This window comes from Chlorocebus sabaeus, chromosome 4 (genome assembly GCF_047675955.1).
Source record: "Chlorocebus sabaeus isolate Y175 chromosome 4, mChlSab1.0.hap1, whole genome shotgun sequence".
NCBI classification, from domain to species: domain Eukaryota; kingdom Metazoa; phylum Chordata; class Mammalia; order Primates; family Cercopithecidae; genus Chlorocebus; species Chlorocebus sabaeus.
In genome coordinates, this window is record NC_132907.1 from 94,044,404 (window position 1) to 94,067,676 (window position 23,273).

General features: G+C 47.9%; 1 protein-coding gene across 1 annotated transcript in view; it reads right to left on the reverse strand.

Moving 5' to 3' along the window:
* Positions 1-23,273, reverse strand: part of PLEKHG4B (pleckstrin homology and RhoGEF domain containing G4B) — an 88,584-nt gene that overhangs the window by 33,928 nt on the left and 31,383 nt on the right. The window contains exons 3-6 of the mRNA XM_007961049.3: positions 6,576-7,809; positions 4,194-4,403; positions 3,925-4,048; positions 2,144-2,237 (exon numbers count right to left, since the gene is read on the reverse strand). Coding sequence (XP_007959240.3) covers positions 2,144-2,237; positions 3,925-4,048; positions 4,194-4,403; positions 6,576-7,809 — 1,662 coding nt within the window. The remainder of the gene's footprint in view (positions 1-2,143; positions 2,238-3,924; positions 4,049-4,193; positions 4,404-6,575; positions 7,810-23,273) is intronic.

Consider the following 23,273-nt stretch of genomic DNA (forward strand, 5'->3'; position numbering starts at 1 on the left):
GGGAGTCACCTCAGCCCCTTGCCCAGCCTAAGGTCCCTGTCACTTGCTCCCAGGCCAACCGATTTCTGCTGGCCCAGCCACTCTGCCAGGCAGTTCTGGAGGATGCCACCACAGGACCCAACCTGAGTGGATCCCACTCTGTAAGGCGGGTCATGACTGAGCCTGTCTCCTCCAAGTCTCAGGTAGGACACTGAGATTTTCTAAGAAGAGCCACGTACTGCAAAAGTAAGAAGAAACCACAGGCAGGACTGACAGTAAGGAGAGAGACAAGAGGCAGGTTCACTCTAAGGCGAGAAGAGGCAGGCTCCATGCAAGAGGAGAAGTGTGGGGGAGAGAAGTGGTGGCAGCAGGGTGGAGAGAGAAGAGGGGAGACTGTGGCGGGGGGTAGGAAGGAGGACTGCAGGGTTAGAGGAGGGAGGACCGCAGGGTGGGGGGAGAGGATGGGGGGGCCACAGGGTCAGGGGAGAGAAGGGAGGACTATGGGGGAGGACGGGGGGAGATGAGGGAGGACTCAAGGGAAGAGGAAGGAGGACCGCAGGGTGGGGGGAGAGGAGGGAGGACTATGGGGGAGGAGAGGAGGGAGGACTGCAAGGGAAAGAGGAGGGAGGACTTTAGGTTGGGGAAGAGGAGGGAGGTCCACAGTGGGGACAGGAGGGAGGACTGTGTGGGCGGGAGGAGACAGGATCACAGGGGTGAATAGAAGGGAGGGCTGCAGGGTTAGGGAAGAGGAGGGAGGACCATAGTGGGGAGAGGAGGGAGGGTTACAGCATATGAGAGAGGAGGAACCACCATGGGGGTAGAGGAGGGAGGACCATGGAGGTGGAGAGGATGGAGGACCACAGGGGTGGGGGAGGACGGAGGGTCACAGGGTGTGGGAGAGGAGGGAGGGCTGCAGGGTGGAAGAAGAGGAGGAACGACTGTGGGGGTGGAGAGGAGGGAGGACTGTGGAGAGGGAAAGAAAGGAGTACCATGGGAAGGAAGAGGAGGGAGGACTGCAGAATGCAGGAGAGGAGGGAGGCCCATGGAGGGGGAGAGGAAGGAGGACTCCACGGTGGAGTGAGTTCTGCCAGCACTGTCCCTGACTGACGTCTTTCCTGGCACAACCCGCCACCTGGTGTCCCTAAACTTGAGTTTCCTCAGTGAGTATAGGAGCCTCTGCCTCCATCTTCAGCAGGGACAGCAAGGGCGTAATGGGTTTAGCTTCGTGGAGTGCAGGTGGGGCATGGGAGAGGGCACCCCGGGTTCTGTCCCCGTCCCCTCCCTGTCCCTGTCCCTGGACCCCCCGTCCCTGGTCTCTCCCCATCTCTGGGCTCCCATCTGCCCCTGCTCAGGCAGTGGCATCTTCCCATCTGCAGTGCTTCCCATCTCCTCTGGATGTTGCTTATGGTTCAATGCAGGGCCCCTAGGCCATGCACGGTGGCTCATGCCTACAATCCCAGCACTCTAGGAGGCTAAGGTGGGTGGATCACTTGAGTCCAGGAATTCAAGACCAGCCTGGGAAACATGGCAAAACCCCATCTCTAGTAAACATATAAAAAATTAGCTGGGCATGGTGGCACACGCCTGTGGTCCTAGCTACTCGGGAGGCTGAGGCAGGAGCATGGCTTGAGCCTGGGAGTTTGAGGCTACAGGGTCCTGTAGCAATGGCACCGACCCTGTCTGGGGCTGCCAGGTTCGTCCCCACCCTGGTTTGTCCTTGCAGTGAGCCATGGCTGCCCCTTCCTCCTCTGTCCTTTGTCTGAAGGGCAATGCCGTGCCCTGCATCCTGGAGGGGCATAGCAGGGGCAGCCTACTGGGCAGGGATGGGGCTGTGCTGTCCTCCTGGGACAGGTGCCCCCCACCTGGGCCTGGCTGGCTTTGCTTTTTAGGTTTGCAGTTGCCCCCAGCATGGAGCTTCCCCAAGTCCCCAGTGGATGGGCCAAGCCCACCTTCCCGAGTGTTGTCTGTGTTCTGGCCCCGGAGAGCAAGAGCTGGACTCACTGGGAAGACCCCAAGAAGGAGGGGGCTCTGCACAGGGGCCTGTCTTGAATCTTCACACTAAGCCTATGGACTGGCTACTCCAGAACCACGATGTGGGCGGCCCCAGCGGCACACGGCCCCGAGATGCTCTGCACACCCAAGGGACGTGACGACCCTGCCGTACCTGCAATCCCGCGAGGGCCTGGGAGACGGCAGGGGCGGCTGGACTCCTGCGTGCGTCCACCAGGACGACCAGACCCAGGTCCCGGACCTCCTTCCTGGGGAGGGAAAGACAGCTGGTCTTAACCACCGAAGGTAAAATCTCTTACAAAAACGAGTTTCTCCACCTCCGAGACTAGTTGTTACTGGTTTCCTTTCAGCTCTAGAAGTTAGGGGTTCTCTATACACATCAGCCTTCCACTTCCTGAAGGTGCAGGCCCGTCGGCTGGAGGCACCACCGTTGTTCCTCTTGCTAACCCGCCAGTGACGTCAGTGTCTCGGCTGTGGGGCTGCGACTACTTTCCCCTAAACGCCCAGCCATGCTCCTGGATGGACGAAATGGGCTCTGCTCCATCAAGGGGGCAAGGACTTCAGGGCCTTCTTGCCCTCGTGTATTTGTTTGAGCTTTAACGTAAGCACAGAAGGTGATTCTGATGATTCTGATGGGATGTGGATGGCCTGTTCCCAAGACGGAAGCTTGAGATCAGTCATGAGGGTCTTTACTCTCCAGAGCCAAGCTAAGACTGTTAGAACACCTTTTAAAACTAAAAATACCATCACGTGGTTTTGAAAACTCCAATTTAAAAGTTTTGTCTCTGTGATTGTGACTGGAAACTTCATTCAAAATTTAATAGGAGAAAACAGTAGGTTGGGTGAGGTGATACATGCATTTTACAAAATTTTAGGGTTCGGCTGGTCTGAAGGGAGTGAGTTATCTCGTTTGATTGCTCACGCAGTTACAGATCAAACACCTTGTTCCACTCTTCCCCCCTTCTCACTACTACACTTGACTAGTCTTAAAAAATACATAGCCTGGGCCGGGCACAGTGACTCACGCCTGTAATCCCAGCACTTTGGGAGGCCGAGGCGGGTGGATCACCAGGTCAGGAGATCGAGACCATCCTGGCTAACACAGTGAAACCCCGCATCTACTAAAAATACAAAAAATTAGCCGGACGTGGTGACCGGCGCCTGTAGTCCCAGCTACTCAGGAGGGTGAGGCAGAAGAATGGCATGAACCCGGGAGGTGGAGCTTGTGGTGAGCCGAGATTGCGCCACTGCACCCAGCCTGGGCAACAGAGCAAGACTCCGTCTCAAAAAACAAAAAACAAAAAACAAAAAACAACTATATATATAGCCTGGCGCTGTGGCTACCTGGGAGGCTGAGGCGGGAGCAGGATTGCTTTAGCCCAGGAGGTTGAGGCTACAGTGAGCTGTGATTGCACCACTGTGCTCTAGCCTGGGCGACAGCAAGACCCTGTCTCAAAAAAATAAAATAAAATAAAATAAATTGTGTGTGTGTGTGTGTGTGTGTGTTCTCCGAGAAACTTCTTCAGCTCTAATTCCAGGATTAACTCCCATTCTAATTAAGCTGTGTGTCTGGACACTGATCTTACAGCACTCATGTAGCCAAGAACACAAGAGAACCCTGACTCAAAGCCGGGAGAAGCTGCACATCACACAGATGGCTGAGTCCTGGTCAAAAGAGTGAGTGTGCCCTCCCCGCCCCGTAGCCAGGTGTGTTTAATTTTGGGTGTCACTGGGAAGGATGCGTACAGAAGACAAGAAATGGTGTGTAGAAATCAAGGCTGGAAGAACGCGGGTGCTGACTGTTTTGAAAGATGAGGTTAGGAGAGGCAGAGTCTGGTCATGGAAGCTGGCACCTCCCCGTGCCCCCCACTTTGCCACGCACATGCAGCTGGGGTCCCACGGGTCTGCAGGGTGGGGCCTGGCCCCCCGTCCCACCTGGGGATGCTATGGAAGTACAGCAGCAGTCGGGTCAGCTCGGTGCAGGACGAGTGTTCCCTGGTCCAGAGCGGGCTCCTGGTGCGGACCTGCACCACCGCTCTGCCCTGACGGTCTCGGGTCCCTGTGGAGAGAGACAGGGCAGCTGCCAAGGGTTTGACTCCCACGAGGTGATGAGCTGGGTCTGTGCTGTTGGCTTAGAGGTGAGATCCGCCCTGACAGGAGAGCCTGGTGTGTGCTCACCTGGGCAAGCGGCAGCCCATGCTCACCTGGGAGGGTGATGACCCCGGACTGCAGCAGCTCCTGGTTGACGTCCAGCACCCGCTTGGGCACCTGGCTGGGGAAGTCCCCTGTGCCCAGCGGCCACCCTTCTTGCTCAGGGCGTGGCTGCTGGGCAGGCGCATCGGAAAGCCCGCTGGGGTTGTGGTAATGGAGGCTGCCGCCGTCTGTGCTGACGCAGGCTGAGGACGCAAGAACGTCTGGACAAAGGAAAGAGGCCGTGTCAAAGATGAAAGTTTTCCTGCGTGTTGAAGGCAGCTGCTCTGCTCAGCTTGCTACGCACCACGGGACAGAAACACGCATGAAAATAGGCGGTTCCATGAGAACTTGTCCCAGTTCACGTGGGAAGTGAAAGCGTGTTCCACTGCACAGGGCACGCGGCGTCATCACGGAGACGCGGTGTCATCACAGACAGAGACATATTCTCCAGCTCACAGACAGCTCCCTACCTGCAGACCCCTCAGGAAGAACGCGTCATCTCATCCCTACTCATCTGCTCAAAGTGCAGCGTGTGTGACTGCACGCGGTGTGTGATTGCGTGCGCGTGCGTGGTATGTGTAACTCGGGCACGTGTGATTGTGTGAGGCATGTGACTGTGTGGTGTGTTACTGTGTCTGGTATGTGGAACTCTGGTGTGTGTGTCAATCTGGAGAGTGTGATCATGTGAGGCATGTGACTGTAGTGTGACTGCGTGTGACTGTGTGTGGTGTGTATGTGCGTGTATCACGTGAGGCATGTGACTGTGTGTGGTGTGACTGCATGTGTGATATGTGTAACTCTGGAGAGTGTGATCATGTGAGGCATGTGACTGTGTGTGGTGTGTGATTGCGTGTACACGTGTGTGCTATGTGGAACTCGAGCGTGTGATCGTGTGAGGCATGTGACTGTGGTTGTTACGGTGTGTGTGTGACTGCGAGGGGTGCTGCACGATTGTGTGTCTTCTCTGCCCAGTACAAATGGAAGAAAATCAATACAAAGGAAAGGTGAGGGGCTGGAAACCACGGGGGGGGGGCTGGGACTTCTCACTTTAGCTGAATTGCAGTGAGGTGACAGAACACTTTCAGGAAGTGTTGCCCCAAGTGAGTACTTTTGTTACAAAAAAGCTCCTTCTGCAGTAGGTCCCGTGTGTGCGGCACTCTGGGAACGTCAGAAGTTCCAGGCACAGCAGCCTAACTTCGAAGGCGAAAGACCCTCGTGAGGTGGCTGGAACGGGCCGGGCCACACTTCTGTCTCCACGGGCCGTGGTGCCTCCGAGCCCCTGGTTAGGCCAGGCGGGTAGAGGGTGGGCGGCCAGGCAGCTGTCTCCAGGCACCGCAGCGGGCGGCCCACAGAGAGGAGGGCTCAGCCCGTCCATTTCCCGAGGTTGGGTGGCCCCGCTCGCTGGAGCCCACATCAGTATGTTCACATGTTTTCCTTCTTTCCAACATCACTGGTTGTGTTACTTACAGGCTATTTCTTTACTCAAAAAAAAAAAAAGAAAAAGAAAAAGAAAAAGAAAAAATATTTGAAATACTTGATTTAAGAAACATGTTGTCATTCTTTTCTTGCTTTATGCCCTACAAACAGTCTTTAAATCGTCCCATTTTCTCTCCTAACCCTTGGAAACTGTGAATGTGGCCTCCAGTTGGAAACCGAGTCTGGGGATCTGGATGTGAGGTCGCACTGGGTTTACAGGGGCCCCGAATCCAGTCATGGATGCCCAAGAGCAAGAAGAGGGAGATTCGAGTCAGAGGCAAAGGGGAGGACGGTCAGAGTGCTGCAGCAACAGCCCAGGACACCTGGAGTCCCGGAAGCCGGAAGAGGCGGGTGGGTGCCCCTGGACCTCGGAGCGGGGACTCTGCCCACAGCTTGACGTTGGACTTCTGGTCTCCAGAACATGAGCCCAACATGAATGTGGAGACTGGCTTCTTGTGGATCAAGTGACCAAACAAAACTGTTACAGGGTGGGAGGGGGACAGCGCAGGGGGAGGCTGTGGGGGTGTGCAGGGGAGGGGTGGGTGTGCGGGGGAGGGGTGGGGGTGTGCAGAGGAGGTTGTGGGGTGTGCGGGGGAGGGTGGGGTGTGCAGGGGAGGTTGTGGGGTGTGTGGGGGAGGTTGGGGTGTGCAGGGGAGGGGTGGGGTGTGCGGGGGAGGGTGGGGTGTGCAGGGGAGGTTGTGGGGTGTGCGGGGGAGGTTGGGGTGTGCAGGGGAGGTTGTGGGGTGTGTGGGGGAGGTTGGGGTGTGCAGGGGAGGTTGTGGGGTGTGTGGGGGAGGGTGGGGTGTGCAGGGGAGGTTGTGGGGTGTGCGGGGGAGGTTTGGGGTGTGCACAGGAGGGAGTGGGGGCGTGCGGGGGAGGTTGTGGGGTATGCAGGGGAGGGGGTGTGGAGCATTTACCTTCCTCTTTGATGCAGCCGGGACCCTCTACTGGGACACAGTTTGGGGTCCCCACAGCTTGTCCTCCTAGGTGGCCCCCAGGCCTAGCACCAGCTGAGTGGTGGGAGGTGTGGCAGGCTGCAGCCTGGGCCCCTCTGGAGCTTCTGGGCGCCCTTTCCCGGGACCGAGACCTCCTGGGAAGGGTCCGCCCCGCGGCTCCTGGACCTGCCCGGCTGGGCGTGTGCCTCTCCTTCTCTAGACTCGGGGTCTGTTGGGGGTCTCCCCAGGTGCCAGAGGTTTCCTCCTGAGTCCCACTGGCTGCTGTCCCAGTCCCCGGGTCCCTGCTGGCTCCAGCCAGAGAGCTGCAGGCCGGGTCCCCGAGGGCCTCCTCAGAGCTGCCCAGGGGCATGGGGTTCCGCAGGGCCTCCATGTACGACTCCCTGAACCAGCGTCTAGGCTGCACACAACTGGAGTCCCCTGGCGGCCGCCTCCTGCTGCTCGGGATGTCCAGGTCTGTGTGGAAGGTGAGGGTCTTGGGGCCGTCCTCCTGGTTCATGGGGTCTGGCTTCTGCCCCAACTCCCCACAGTTCTCGGGGGGCATCCGTGGGCCCTGCTCTGAGGGGCTGACCTTTTCGAAGTCCCTGTCTGAGCTTCCAGACAGGGTCCGGGGCCTTCCCAGCTCAGCTGTTTCTGGGTAAGGAAGGTGCCTGAGCTGGTCGCTGCCCACACACCCTCGGCGGCAGGGTGGGGTCAGGGTGTCGGGGGAAGGGGTGCTTCCCTGGAAATGGGGGCCTGCCATGGCTTGGGTGGGGGCTGGGGCCTCTGAGGGGCTGCTGGGCAGTTGCTCGGGACCTGTGCAGCTGGAGCAGCTCTGCAGGATGGCTCCAGGGCTGGGGACAAAGACAGGGTTAGTGATGTCGCTCCACGGGGCTCGGTGGACAGCCAAGCCTGAGGTCAGCAAGCAGGTGTGCAGGGGAACGTGGCTCCGTTCCTGGTTCACCCACTCCAGGAACGCCCCCGTGAAGACACAGCCATACATGGCCTCAGGGATGGTGACTTCCTCTGTGCCCCTTCCCAGCTGGGACAGGCATTTCAAGACCAGTCTAGCTGACTGCTTCCCCGCCGATGTGACCTGCAGGTAGAAGTCTCCAGGCTGGAGCCGGACTCCGTGCAGGGACGCCAGCTGCACCACCACCTTCTCGTGGGCACACAGCGGCCAACCTGGGTGCAGGAAGACCAGACCCCTGTACCTGGCCTGAGACAAGAGAGAAAGGAGGTTACTGGTGGGCACGGCCATGGCCTGGGCTCTTCCGTGCCGTGGGTCTCCACCCTCAGGAGAAGGTCGGTGACTGAGCTCCCACAGGGAAGGCGTCTCACGGGGACTGGGATGCACTGTTCCTTGGAACATAAAACAGGTCATTAGGACTAGAAAAACCATAGGCTTCTCTTTGGTTCAGGGGTCAGTTATAAAAGCAATTGTATAGTTCCACCTGGAGGCTGGGGGTAGGTGGCAGGACAGGGGAGAGGAGGCTGCTCGAGGGTCACAGCCAGAGCCCACCAGGCGCTCTGAAGGGTGAGTTGTCCCTCAGAGTGGTCCCAGCCTGGGCAAGGGGCCGGGCGCCCACACTTGCCAGCCCTGGTCAGGACCACCCTAAGGGGGGCTCCCTCCTCTGCACTTCCGGTGTTCCCTGCGGCTCCCGGCCGCTGCGGGCGCTACCTCGGCCTCCTCAGCGAGGAGTGTGGGTGCCAGGATGCTGGTGAATTTCACTTCAGAATTTTCTCCATTCCCTTTAAATGGCTGAGATCCCACTCCATTTACAACTGTGTACTTTAGCTATTTGCACCCAGCGTGATTTCACGAGCATTTCCTGTGCTGTTAGAAGCTGCAGACAGATCACGTAACTGTTGGGTATTTATTTTCCCCAAACTGTGCTCTGACAAACTAAAATACAGTAAACATCTTGGGGCCTAGAGCCCCGCCTGGGTTTCAGTTGCTTCTGCAGAATCTTATACCAAGTTCATGCTCAACCTACCCACCAATCACGTTTTGCACTGGTAACAAACAGGCCTGAGATGTTAGTGTCTTTTCTCATTCGCAGCTCAGCTTTACTACGCTGGCCTCAGGGACTCCACGGAAGTCACAATCCCAGCTTTCCAGAATGGCAATAAAAATGCACTGAACACTTGAAAGTGCATTTGCCACTGAAAGGGACACATATTCAGATGGTGAAAGGTTATTCTCAAAAGCCTTTTTCTAATCATTTTCATCTATGGGCTTGAATTCTTGGAATGTGAAATCGAGTATGACCATCCTAGGTGGCTGAGGGAGGTGAAAACAAGTTCCTCAACTTTTATCAGAATTTAAGCTCAAACTTCACTCAAGGGGAGGGTATACTGAACAGGGGCATAAAACGGAGCCATCATTGATATGGCAAATCTGACTTAAAGAATGTAAAGTTACACCCTCATTTCAGAAAATAACCTGAATAGATGAAAGTAAAGTAATGCAGAAAACTAGAAAATATTCATCTACTTCAGAGGGAAGAAATTAGCTGGGGGGGGATGGGGGGTGCATCCCAGGGTCTTCTGTGAGCCACTGGCAAATCCAAGTGGTCATTTAATGGTCTGATGTCAGGGCGGGCCCTGGAGCTGCTGCACTCCAGACCCACAGTCCATGCAGACATCGGCCCACCCAGTTTTCAGAAACGTCTGGTGTTCCTCACCTTGGTGAGCAAGCCATTCAAAAAGCAGCTCCTTGACACCCTCCCAGGTGCTGCGAGGCAGCTTGTCTGAGGAGCTGTGTCCTGGGCTGGACGCCTGGTGGGGCCACCTCCGTCCCCTCCACAGGTTTCACCCCAGAAGAGACAGGTACCTGCTGGTCCATGAGGACCTCCCTGAGTCTGACCCCAGAGCCCGTCCCCGATCCTACTGCCTGGCACAGCTGTACTAGTGCCCAGGACACGTTCCCGTGGAGAGGTGATTTGATGTAAAATGCACAACTGTTGAAAAAATCATTGTGACTTGTCCTTGTAATTGCACTACCAGATTTTTTTCAGTGTTAGGAAACAGAAGTGGGAGGGTGTTGGAGCCTTGCATGTCTTTTGCCCTCCCATAGGGTCTACAAGTCTCTACATATCAAATACTTGATGAGACAAACCCTATTTCCAACATGCATAGGGTTTCTTCGCTGTGGAAGGAACTGGTCCGGGTTAAGGCAGTGGCACAGCCCAGAGCAGGAGGGAAGTCAGAGACTGTGGGGAGGAGGGTGTGTGTGCACGTGTGAGTGTTAAAACAGATACAATGTGAAGTTCACCAGCATAACCATGATTACGGGGTACAGTTCAGGGGCATTAAGTACATTCACACAGTTATGTAACTATCATCACCAGACCTTTCCATCTTCCCAAACTGAAACAGTGAACCCACCAAACACCAGCTCACCATTCCCCTGCCCCTGAGCCCCCGGTACCCACCATTCCACTTCCTGTCTCGATGAATTTGACTCACTACTTCCACAAGTGGAATCATCCAACATTTGTCCTTTCAGTACTGGCTCCTATCCGTTGGCACAGTATCCTCGAGGTCTATCCATGCCGCAGGAGCACGTATTGGAACTGCACTCCTTCTGAGGGTTGCATAATATTCCACTGTGTACACACACTACACTTCGTTATCCATTCATCCACAGCGTTGCACAATATTCCATTATGTGTACACACTACACTTCATTATCCATTCACCCATCCACAGCGTTGCACAATATTCCATTATGTGTACACACTACATTTTGTTCATCCATTCACCCATCCACAGCGTTGCACAATATTCCATTATGTGTACACACTACACTTCATTATCCATTCACCCATCCACAGCGTTGCACAATATTCCATTATGTGTACACACTACATTTTGTTCATCCATTCACCCATCCACAGCGTTGCATAATATTCCATTATGTGTACACACTACACTTCATTATCCATTCACCCATCCACAGCGTTGCACAATATTCCATTATGTGTACACACTACACTTCATTATCCATTCACCCATCCACAGCGTTGCACAATATTCCATTATGTGTACACACTACATTTTGTTCATCCATTCACCCATCCACAGCGTTGCACAATATTCCATTATGTGTACACACTACATTTTGTTCGTCCATCCACGAACACTGGGGTTGTTTTCACCTTTTGTCTATTGTGAATAATGCTGCTATCAACACAGGTGGACAAATACCTGTTTAAATCCCTGATCTCAATTCTTTTGGGTAGGTGCCCAGAAGTGGAACTGCTGGATCACAGGGTGATTCTGTGTTCACTCTTTTGAAGAAGAGTTTCCACAGCAGCTGCACCATTTTACGTCATCACCAACCATGCACAAGGACCCCAATTTCTCCACATTGTTGCAAGCACTTGTTTCCCAGTGGTGTCTTTCCTTTAACAGTAGCTATCACCATGGATGGGAAGTGGTGTCTAACTGAGGCTTTGATTTGTGTTTCCCTCCTGATTAATGATGTTGAGAATCTCTTCACGGGCTTATTGGCCACTTGTATATTTGTTTTGGAGAAATACCTGTTCGGCCCTCTACCCGTTTTTGATTTGCATTATTTTTGTTGTTGCGCTTTTGGAGTTCTTCATTCATTCTGGACATTAATCCCTTATCAGATACACAATGTGCAAATATTTCCCCCATTCTGAGGGCTGCTTTTAGACTGTGTCAATAATGGCCTTTTTACACAATGGTACCCTTTTTAAAAATTCGATGAAGCCTAATTATTTTTCACTTTTGATGGTTGTGCCTTTGGTGTCATATCTAAAAAATCTTTGCCAAATCAGATGTCACAAAGCTTTTCCTCTATGTTTTACTCTAAGAGTTTTATAATTTTAGTTCTGACATTTAGGTCTTTGATCCATTTTGAGTGAGTTTTTGTAAATGGGGTTTAGGTAAGGGCCCTACTTCATTCTTTTGCATGTGGATACCCAGTTTTCCAAGCACCACTGATTGAAAAGACTGTCTTCCCCAGTGAGTAGTCTTGGCACCTGTAGAACATCACTTAGCCATATACGTGAGGGTTTATTACTGGGCTCTGTACTCCATTCCACTAGTCTATGTGTCTGCTTTTATGCCAGTGTCACACTGCTTTGATTACTGTAGCTTTGTGCTAAGTTTTAAAATCAGGAAGCGTGAGTCCTCCAACCTTTTACCTCCTGTTCAAGATTGTTTTGGCTATCTGGGGGTCTCCTGAGATTCCACATGAGTTTTAAGATGGGTTTTTCTATTTCTGCAAAAAACACCATTGGGACTTTAATAGGATTGCACTGAATCTGTAGATCACTTTGGATAGTACTGACATTTTACTATATATATATATATATATATATTTTTTTTTTTTTTTTGAGACGGAGTCTTGCTTTGTTACCCAGGCTGGAGTGCAGTGGCGCGATCTCAGCTCACTGCAAGCTCTGCCTCCCAAGTTCATGTCATTCTCCTGCCTCAGCCTCCCCAGCAGCTGGGACTACAGGCGACTGCCACCATGCCCAGCCAATTTTTTTGTATTTTCAGTAGAGACGGGGTTTCACTGTGTCAGCCAGGATGGTCTCGATCTCCTCACCTGGTGATCCACCCGCCTCGGCCTCCCAAAATGCTGGGATTACAGGCGTGAGCCACCGCACCCAGTCTATTTTACAATATTAAAGTCTTCCAATCCATGAACATGGGATGTGTTTAAAATTATTTACATCTTCTTTAATTTCTTTCAGCAATGTTTTGTATTTTCAGTGAACAAGTCTTTTACTTTTTTAGTTAAATTTATTCCTAGGTATTTCATTCTTTTTAATACTATTATAAATGAAATTTTTTTTTTTTTTTTGAGGTGGAGCTTTGCTCTGTTGCCCAGGCTGGAGTGCAGTGGCACGATCTCAGCTCACTGCAAGCTCTGCCTCCCGGGTTCACACCATTCTCCTGCCTCAGTCTCCCCAGTAGCTGGGACTACAGGCGCCCGTCACCATGCCCAGCTAATTTTTTATATTTTTAGTAGAGACGGGGTTTCACCATGTTAGCCAGGATGGTCTCGATCTCCTGACCTGGTTGTCCGCCTGCCTCGGCCTCCCAAAGCGCTGGGATTACAGGCATGAGCCACCACGTCTGGCCTGAAATTGTTTTTTTAATCTTTGGATTGCTCGTTGCAAGTGTATAGAAACACAACTGATTTTTGTGTGTGGATTTTGTATCCTCAAACTTTGATGAATTATTATTTCTAACAGGTTTTTCTTTTCTTTTCTTTTTTCTTTTTTTTTGAGACAGAGTCTCACTCTGTTCCCCAGGCTGCAGTGCAGTGGCACAGTCTCAGCTCACTGCAACCTCCGCCTCCCAAGTTCAAGTGATTCTCGTCCCTTAGCCATCCGAGGAGCTGGGACTACAGGCACACGCCACCATACCCAGCTAATTTTTGTATTTTTAGTAGAGAGGAGGTTTCACCACGTTGGCTAGGATGGTCTTGAACTCCTGACCTCAAGTGATCCACCTGCCTCAGCCTCCCAAAGTGCTGGGATCACAGGCATGACCCCCCGTGCCTGGCCTTTTTTTTTTTTATATTTCAATAGGTGTTCCGGAGAACAGGTGGTGTTTGGTTACATGAATAAGTTCTTTAGTGGTGATTTCTGAGATTTTGGTGCACCCATCACAGTGGAGAGTGTACCCAATGTGCAGTCTTTTATCCCTCACCCACCTCCCACCCTTTCCCACGACTCCCCAAAGTCCACTGTATTATTCTTATGGCTTTGCATTCTCATAGCTTAGCTGCCACTTACGAGTGAGAACATACGATGTCTGGTTTTCCACTCTTGGTTATTTCACTTAGAATAATGGTCTCCACTTCCATCCAGGTTGCTGCAAATGCCATTATTTTGTTCCTTTTTATGGCTGAGTAGTATTCCATCATATATATATATATATTCTATCATATATATTCTATTATATATATTCTATCATATATATATTCTATCATATATATATTCCATCATATATATATATATCTATATCTATACATATAGGTATATATCTCTCACATTTTCTTTATCCACTCATTGGTGGGCATTTGAGCTGGTTTCTTGTTTTTGCAGTTGCAAATTGTGCTGCTATAAACAAGTGTGTGCAAGTGTTTTTTTTGTATAACGACTTCTTTTCCTCTGGGTAGATACCCAAAAGTGGGATTTGCTGGATTAAACGGTAGATCTACTTCTAGTTCTTTAAGGAATCTCCACACTGTTTTCCATAGTGGTTTTATCAGTTTACATTCCCAACAACTTTAAAACTGTTCCCCCTTTACCACATCCATGCCAATGTCTATTATTTTTTGATTATGGCCATTCTTGCATGAGTAAGGTGGTATCACATTGTGGTTTTGATTTGCATTTCCCTGATAAGAAGTGATGTTGAACATTTTTCATATATTTGTTGGTCATCTGTATATCTTCTTTTGAGAACTGTCTGTTCATATCCTTAGCCCACTTTTTGATAGGATTGTTTTTTTTTTTCTTGCTGATTTGTTTGCGTTTCTTGTAGAGTCTGGATATTAGTCAGACAAGAGAAAAAAATAAAGGGCATCCAAATCAGTACAGAGGAAGTCAAACTGTTGTTTTTGGTTGATGATATGGTCATACCTAGAAAACTCTAAAGATTCATCCAAAAAGCTCCGTGAACTGGCAAATGAATTCAGCAAAGTTTCAGGATACAAAATTAATGTATGCAAATCAGCAGCTCTACTATACACTAACAATGACAAAGCTGAGAATCAAATTAAGAACTCAACCCCTTTTATAATAGCTGCAAAAAATTAAAATACTAGGAATATACCTAACCAAGGAGGTGAAAGACCTCTACAAGGAAAACTACAAAACACCGCTGAAAGAAATCATGGATGACACAAACAAATGGAAACACATCCCATGTTCACGAATGGGTAGAATCAATACTGTGAAATGACCAAACTGCCAAAAGCAATTTACAAATTCAATGCAATTACCATCCAAATACCACCATCATTACTGACAGAATGAGAAAAAAAATCCTAAATTCATATGGAACCAAAAAAGACCTCACAGAGCCAAAGCAAGACTAAGCAAAAAGAACAAATCTGGAGCCATCGCATCGCCCGACTTCAAACCATACTATGAGGCCAGAATCACCAAAACAGCGTGGGACTGGTATAAAAATAGGTGTACAGACCAATGGAACAGAATAGAGAACCCAGAAATAAACCCAAATACTTACAGCCAACTGATCTTCCTCAAAGCAAACAAAAACAGAAAATGGGGAAAGGACACCCTATTCAACAGATGGTGCTGGGGTAATTGGCAGCCACATGTAGAAGAGTAAAACGATCCTCATCTCTCAACTTATACAAAAATCAACTGAAGATGGATGAAAGACTTAAATCTAAGACCAGAAACCATAAACATTCTAAAAGATAATATCAGAAAAAACCCTTCCAGACATTGGCTTAGGTAAAAACTTCATGACCAAGACCCCAAAAGCAAATGCAACAAAAACAAAGATAAATAGATGGGACTTTATTAAAGTACAAAACTTCTGCACAACAAAAGAAATAATCAGCAAACAGATGACCCACAGAATGGGAGAAAATCTTTACAATCTATATATCCAACGAAGAACTAATAGCTAAACTTTTTATAAAATCTTTAGGGTTTTCCACATATAAGATCATGTCATCTACAAACAGATAATTTTACTTCTTAATTTCCAGTTTGGATGCCTTTTACTTTTTTTTTTTTTTTTTCCTTGCCTAACTACTCTGGGAAGAACTTCAAATACCATGTTGAATAGAAGTGGTGGAAGTGCGTATCCTTGTCTTGTTCCTGATATCAGAGGAAAAGCGTTCAGTCTCCCACCACTGAGGACAATATTTGTTGTGGGTTTTACATATATGGCTTTTATTACGTTGAGATAGTTTCCTTTTATTCCTAGGGTATTTTGCTTTTATAATGAAAGCGTGTTGAATTTTGTCGAATGCTTTTTCTGTATCAATTGAGATGATCAGAAGAAGCTTCTTCCATTTATGCAGCCAACAGAAACATGAAAAAATGTTCATCATCACTGGTCATCAGAGAAATGCAAATCAAAACCACACTGAGATACCATCTCATGCCAGTTAGAACGGCGAACATTAAAAAGTCAGGAAACGACAGATGCTGGAGAGGATGTGGAGAAATAGGAACGCTTTTACATTGTTGGTGGGAGTGTAAACTAGTTCAACCATTGTGGAAGAGAGTGTGGAGATTCCTCAAGGATCTAGAACCAGAAATACCATTTGATCCAGCGATCCCATTACTGTGTATATACTCAAAGGATCATAAATCATTCTACTGTGAAGACACGTGCACACGTATGTTTATTGCGGCACTATTCACAATAGCAAAGACTGGGAACCAACCCAAATGTCCATCAGTGATAGACTGGATTAAAGAAATGTGGCACATATACACCGTGGAATACTATGCAGTCATAAAAAAGCATGAGTTCATGTCCTTTGCAGGGATATGGATGAAGCTGGAAACCATCATTTTCAGCAAACTATCACAAAGACAGGAAATCAAACACTGCATGTTCTCAGTCACAGGCAGGAACTGAACAACGAGATCACTTGGGCACAGGGTGGGGAACATCACACACCAGGGCCTGTCGGGGCTGGGGGGCTGGGGAAGGGACAGCATTAGGAGAAATACCTAATGCAAATGACGAGTTGATGGGTGCAGCACACCAACATGGCACATGTATACCTATGTAACAAACCTGCACGTTGTGCACATATACCCTAGAACTTAAAGTATTTAAAAAAAAAAAAAAAGCAGCAGCTTCTTCAGGGGGAACCTGCAGAGGGGTGGGGCATCAGCCGTGATTTCATAATAATGTACATAACATGAACAACTGAACTACGACAGGAGTATTCCAAGTGGAATGTACATCAAGGCTTTGAAAAAGAAACAAATAGAGAAAGAACACTATTCTTCTTTGCCTCAATACAATTTAGAATTCTGTGATTCTCCTCGGCCAAACTAGCCATGGTTTAGATTGTACATCTTTTGGCTACCCTGGAATTGCTGCCAAATTAGACCAGATACAATAAATCTTGTGGTCATGTTCTGAATAGCTCCAGTCCTGAGAAAACTACAGATCACACAGGGTAAATCTTTCTCTCATTTTGATGCCTTCTCTAAGTGGTGCACTCTAAGTTGTTTCGACACAGTGTCAAGGAGAGTGTCAGAACTAGATTTTCTTATTTAAAAGGAGGCCACTGGACTTCGCTGTTCACGTGCTGCAGCTCAGCTGCTAAAAACAAGCAAAGGGTCCTTCTTTACAACGAGCTTTCACAAAGCTGTCCAGGAGCCTGAAATTCCTGAGACAATGAACAGGCTTCGATCACAACAAAGGCGTATCACACCAGGAATGCCAGTATTCCTGAAAGTTCAGCTTCATTCTGGGCAATGGGAGAGGTGATCTCCCAGGGCATGAGGAGGCACTAAGGGACGAGCTTCCCTCTACTGTGGTATGAAACAAATTTACACTTCTTTTTTGGCTTAAAATTATTTCATTACCATTTCCTTATGTATTTTTTAGATGTTAAATTGTAACATCTCTTCTGTAAATTATCTCTTCAAGTCTGCCAAGTTTTCTGTTGGCTCTTAGTGTTTCGCTTACGTTTATAAGCCCTCGGCAAAGACAATATAAAGAATAGCTTTCATTTGGTTTGTTTTTTCTTCTGATGTTTTAGAACCGTAAATTTTCTAGATGTTTCTGCCATCAACCAATTTCCTTCCCTTTGTGGTGTCACTCTCTGCTTGAGCGAAGTAAGTCTGTCTTTTTCTGATGAGAAAGCATGTTCCTCTCTCTCTCTCTCTCCATATTCACTCTGACATCTGGATTTAATGTGCTCTTGGGTGGGAAAACCTACACAGACATTTTCCTGAGTGACTTACGAGCATGTGTGACTCTTAATCACATTCCGGGTGAAGCCTGTCCTCTTGCCCACTGATTTTACTGCCTACTTGGCAACGTTCTAAGTTGTACATCCTTTGATGCCTCCAGCTGTGAGTGGTCAGGACTGGCAATTAGTTCGTTAAGGCAGGCAATGAGTGAAAAAGAATGGTCGTACATGCCCTAAATAGTTTATTTGAGCTTTAAATACATAATGCACATTCGCCCACCACTATCTTGATGGGGACGAGGAAGGCTTACTTCCTCTTTGGGAGCTCTCCCTCAGTCCTAGGGAATACTTCATAGCTCTCATTGACCCTTGTTGATGAAGACCGCAAAGCTCTATGAAGTATTTAAAGAGGCTTACTCTGAGCCAAGTGTAAGTGACCACTGCCTGGGGTACACCCTCAAGAGACCCTGAGAATGTGTGCCTGAGTTGGTCTAGTTACAGCTTGGTTTTATACATTTTAGGGAGATTGAAGTTACAGGCAAAGACATACATCAGTACATGTAAGGTACATATTGGATCCACCCAGGAAGGCAGGACATCTCAAAGGGGGAGCGCAGGGGCGGTGGACTCAGAATTTTTCTGATTGGCAGCTGGCTGGAAGAGGTAAGCTCTGCCTAAAGAATTGAAGTTAGCAGAAGGAAACACTCGAGTTAAGACAAAGGGGGACAAAGCCAAGGCTCTTGTTCTGTCGACAAGGCTTCTAAGCAGCAGGCTCCAGTGAGAATGACGGCAAACGTCTCCTCTTGTACCTTAAAAGGTGTCAGACTCTTGGTTAAACCCCTCTCCTGGGTGAGGAGAAGACCTAGAAAGGGAAGGAGACTCTCTACAGAATGCAGATGTCCCCCACAAGAGACAGTTTTGCAAGGCCACCTCATAATATGGCAAATAGACCTATTTTGGAGTAAAATAATTTCATTTCCTCAGGACCTGTTGTCATGTGACGCCGCAGGTTCAGAGTTGGCATCTTATTGCTGCGGAATCTGTTTTGTGAGTCTTTTGATCTCTGTTTTAATACTAATGCTGGTCAGTTGTACCTAAACTCCAAAGGGAGGGGGTATGCGCCAGGCCTCTGAGCCCAGGCCAAGCCATCGCATCCCCTGTGACTTGCATGTATATACGGCCACATGGCCTGAAGTAGCTGAAGAATCACAAAAGAAGTGAAAATGCCCTGCCTCGCCTTAACCGATGACATTCCACCACAAACGAAGTGAAAATGGCCGGTCCTTGCCTTAAGGGATGACATTACCTAGTGAAAGTCCTTTTCTGGGCTCATCCCGGCTCAAAAAGTTCCCCCACTGAGCACCTTGTGACCCCCACTCCTGCCCGCCAGAGAACAACCCCCCTTTGACTGTAATTTTCCTTTACCTACCCAAATCCTATAAAACGGCCCCACCTTTATCTCCCTTCGCTGACTCTCTTTTTGGACTCAGCCCGCCTGCACCCAGGTGATTAAAAAGCTTCATTGCTCACGCGAAGCATGTTTGGTGGTCTCTTCACACGGACACGCGTGACAGAATGACAAGGCCTGTCTGAACCCCTTCCTTCATGGCCTGAACTCGTTCTTGCAGTTCCTTTGGGATCCCCTTGGCCAAGGGAGTGGGGGGTCTGTTCAGTTGGTTTGGGGACTTAGAATTTCATTTCTGGTTTACACCCTTTATGGTTCATCCTGTTACTAGATAACAGCTCTCCGCATGAAGCTCTCCTGATTAAATTTCTGTGTGGTGTTTGTCTCCTGATAGGACCCTGACGAGAACAGAAGGCCCCAAGCATTATCTTCTGAATTGAAGAGCTCTACCATCTTTCTTGAGTTAACCACACCTATACTGTTTTGTCTTACAGTATCTTGAAAATGCAGCAAGAATTTAAAAAAACCTTAAGGAAGAAATATGAATGTAGAACCTGTCTAGATTTTTTTTTTTTTCCAAAATATCCCAGTTGCGAGGAGGATTCTGGGAAGACGGTGGAGGAGGAGACACCTGAAGTCTGTCTCCCTGTCTGGACGACACCTGCACTGGCAGAATCTGTCTGCCGTCACTGTTCTGGAACTCTGGCGTCTACTAAAAGTGGTTGATGGTGGTCCTTTTCAGCTCTTGGACCCGCAGGCAGCCCCACCTCTAGCCCCACAGGCAGCTGTACATTTGTTCCTGGAGCAGCCTGTGAGAACCAAAGTGGCCACAAAACCCCAAGAAACAAAAAAGACAAACCCCTGACATCCAAATACAGTGGATCAGTGCTGAGGACTAAGCCCTGATTTTTTTTTTTTTTTTTTTTTTAACCTTGCCTAAATGCCTATCTGAGGGGTCTGGGAAGCTCACGCCCTACAAACCATAAATTCTCATCATGGAGTTTTTATCTAACCCTACAGATCATGACTTACTTTCCATCTGACTCTGGCATAACATCATGTGACAAAGAAAAAAGTCAAAATATTTTACCGTAAAATACGTTTCTTTGCCATATTTTGAAATGGGCCTGCAACGCTGTCCTTTGTGGGGGAAAAATTGTATCTGTGAAGACCCTCTATTAACATAGCTAGACCCTTTTCTTCCAGGCCTCCCAATCCTGAAGAGATTAACCAAAATCTAGCACCTTTTAGAGGTCTGAATGGAAACATTTGCCATCTATTATCCCTAAGGGCAGCCACTATAAGATTCAAAAGAACCTTTGTCTCCACAATCTTTCATCTTTAGCTGATGTCTCCGTTCTGTTGATCCCAGGTCTTTAGAAGAACTCAACCCACTGTCAGCCAGAAAAAGTTTAAATTCACCAAACCCCCTAGTTGTCATGGCTTTCTGGACCAAACCAATGCACTTCTTAAATGTATTTGATTGATATCTCAATATCCCTAAAATGTATAAAACCAAGCTGCACCAACCGCCTTGGGCCCATGTTCTCAGGACCTCCTGAGGGCTGTATCAGGGGCCATGGTCTCTCGTGTTTGGCTCAGAATAAATCTCTTCAAACATTTTACAGAGTTTGACTCTTTTCCTTAACAGTGCTCTGATCACCGTGGCTGGTGGCCACAGAGGCGCAGACAAAGAGGTGCACGACCAGCATGGTTGCACCTTTCCCACCGTTCGGCCGCCACCCACCACTGCCACTGAAGTGACTTCCAGGGGGTTAAAGAGGTGGTGCCCTTTTGCCCCTCCTTTCATTTTTTTCTCTTTCCCCCTTTTGTGAGCCAGACATTAAAGACTAGGACATTTTTAAAAAATGCATATACAAGGAAAGTTAGAAAATGACCATGTATGCTCAAAGAAAGGACCAGGCTCAGAAGGAACTGAAATGACCTTAAGGTTACACCTCGGGCTGGGCCTTGGCACGGATGCAGCCTATAATAATAATAATATTAATACCCAACAATAAGCAGAAACAATGATCTAGGAATTAAGAAGAAATTAGGCAGATAGTGAGGGAAAGAAAGTCTAGTAATGTTTCCTTTCAATGAAAAGCAGCTCCCAAATCATTTTCTTTTCTAACAAATAGCAGCCTGTAAAATCGAGCTGCAGACACAGACAAGGAAGCTGGAAGCTCACACAGGTGAATGGTGGCAGTTGTGCCAATAGGAAAAGGCTACCTGGGACTAGACATGTTCAAAATGGCAGCTCCATCTTCCCTTCTTTGCCAGCCACGTGTACAGTAAGGAGCAGGCAAGATGGCGCTGGCCAAGCGGAAAGGCCATTTGCATAATAAGATTAGGGTGGGGTGGGCAGCCTCCCCAGCCCACACACTATGTAAATGTCACACCTGGTCCAACCAATCTGTGGGCCCCATGTAAATGGGACACCACCTCCTCAAGCCTGCCTGTAAAATCTGGGGCTCTCTGCAGCTGGCCAGATTTCCCTTCTGGGCACTCCTCCCTGTCTTGACGGTAAGAGCTGTTCTCCTTTCTCTTTCTTTTGCCCATTAAACCTCCACTCCTAGACTCACTCCTCATGTGTGTCCATGTCGTTAATCTTGCTGTGAGATGATGAACCCCGGGTATTCACCCAGACAAAAATGCTGCTTCAACAACATACAAAGCAAATCCCCCAAGGGAGGAGGAAAATCTGACAAGCAAAGCTGTCACATAGTTAGGTTCAAATGTCCAGTTTTCAACAAAATGTCACGAGGCCTTCAAAGAAACAAGAAAGTATGTTCCATTCAATGGAAAAAATAATCAGAAACTGTCCCTGGAAAAGCCCTGATAGCAGACCTAACAGGAAAAGACTTCAAAAGAACAGTCTTAAAGATGCTCAAAGAACTAAAGATGTGAAGAAAATAAAGTGATGTATGAAAAAATGAAAATATCAACAAAGATATTAAAAATCCTAAAAAGAAGCCAAACAAATTCTGGGGCTGAAAAGTATAATAACTGAAATGAAAAATTCACTAAAGAGATTCAAAGGCAGATTTGAGAGAGGCAGAAAAAAGAAAAGTGAACAAAGCCTAAAAGACCTGTGCGACACCATCAAGCAGCCAGCACATGTAAAGTGGGAGTTCCAGAAGGAGAGTAAAAAGGCATAGAATATTTGAAGAAATAATGTGTGAAAACTTCCCAAATTTGAGGAAAGACATGAATACAAACATCCAAGAAGCCTGATAAGCTCCAAGTAAAGGAACTCAAAGAGACCCACACCAAAACACATTATAATCCAACTTTTGAAGGACAAAGGCAGAATCCTGAAAGCAGCAAGTGAGGAGTGACTCATCCCGTACAAGAATCCTTAATAAGATTGTCGGCATATTTTGCATCAGAATCTTTCAGTCCAGAAGGCAGTGGGTCAAAACGTTCAAAATGATAAAAGAAAAAAATCCTGTTGACAAGGACTCTTATATCTAGCAAAACTATGCTTCAAAAGTTAGGGTGAAATTAAGACATTCCCAGATAAACAAAAGCTGGGGAGTTTGTTACCACTAGACCCACCCTACAGAATACAAGGGAGTCCAGCAGGGTGAACTCAAAGAACACTAGACAGTAACTTGAAGGACTATGAAGAAATAAAGATCTCAATACAGGTAATTATATGTAAATTATGAAAGCTAGTATTACTGTAACAATGGCTTATAACTGCCCCTTTTGTTTTCTACATGACTTAAGACACTAATATATTTATAAGAATTATTACTTTATGTTTAATACTTTATACTACTAGTAATAACTAGTAATACTTTATACTAATAATGTATAAAGATGTAATTTTCTGACATCAGCAACCAAAAGGGGTAACACAGAGCTATAAAGGAACAGAATTTTTTTATGTTATTAATGTTAAGCTAGTATAAATTCAAATTAGTGTTATAACTTTAGGATAATAAATGTAATCCCCATGGTAATCAAAAGGGAAATAGCTATAGAATGTACACAAAATGAAATGAGGAAAGAATTTAAGCCTTTTACTACAAAAATCAGCTAAACACGGAAGAAGACAGCAATGCAGGAAATGGACAAAGAAGCTGCACAGCACATAGAAAACAAATGGCCAAATGACAGGAGCCCGTTTCTCAGCAACTACTTTAAATACAAATGTGTTATCTAATCAAGAGACAGAGACTGGCAAAATTGAATTTTTTATTTTTTTTAAGTCTCTGTCACCCAGGCTGGAGTAGAGTGGCGTGATCTCAGCTCACTGCAACCTCTGCCTCCTGGGTTCAAGTGATTCTCGTGCCTCAGCCTCCCGAGTAGCTGGGATTACAGTTGCAGACCACCATATCCAGCTAAATTT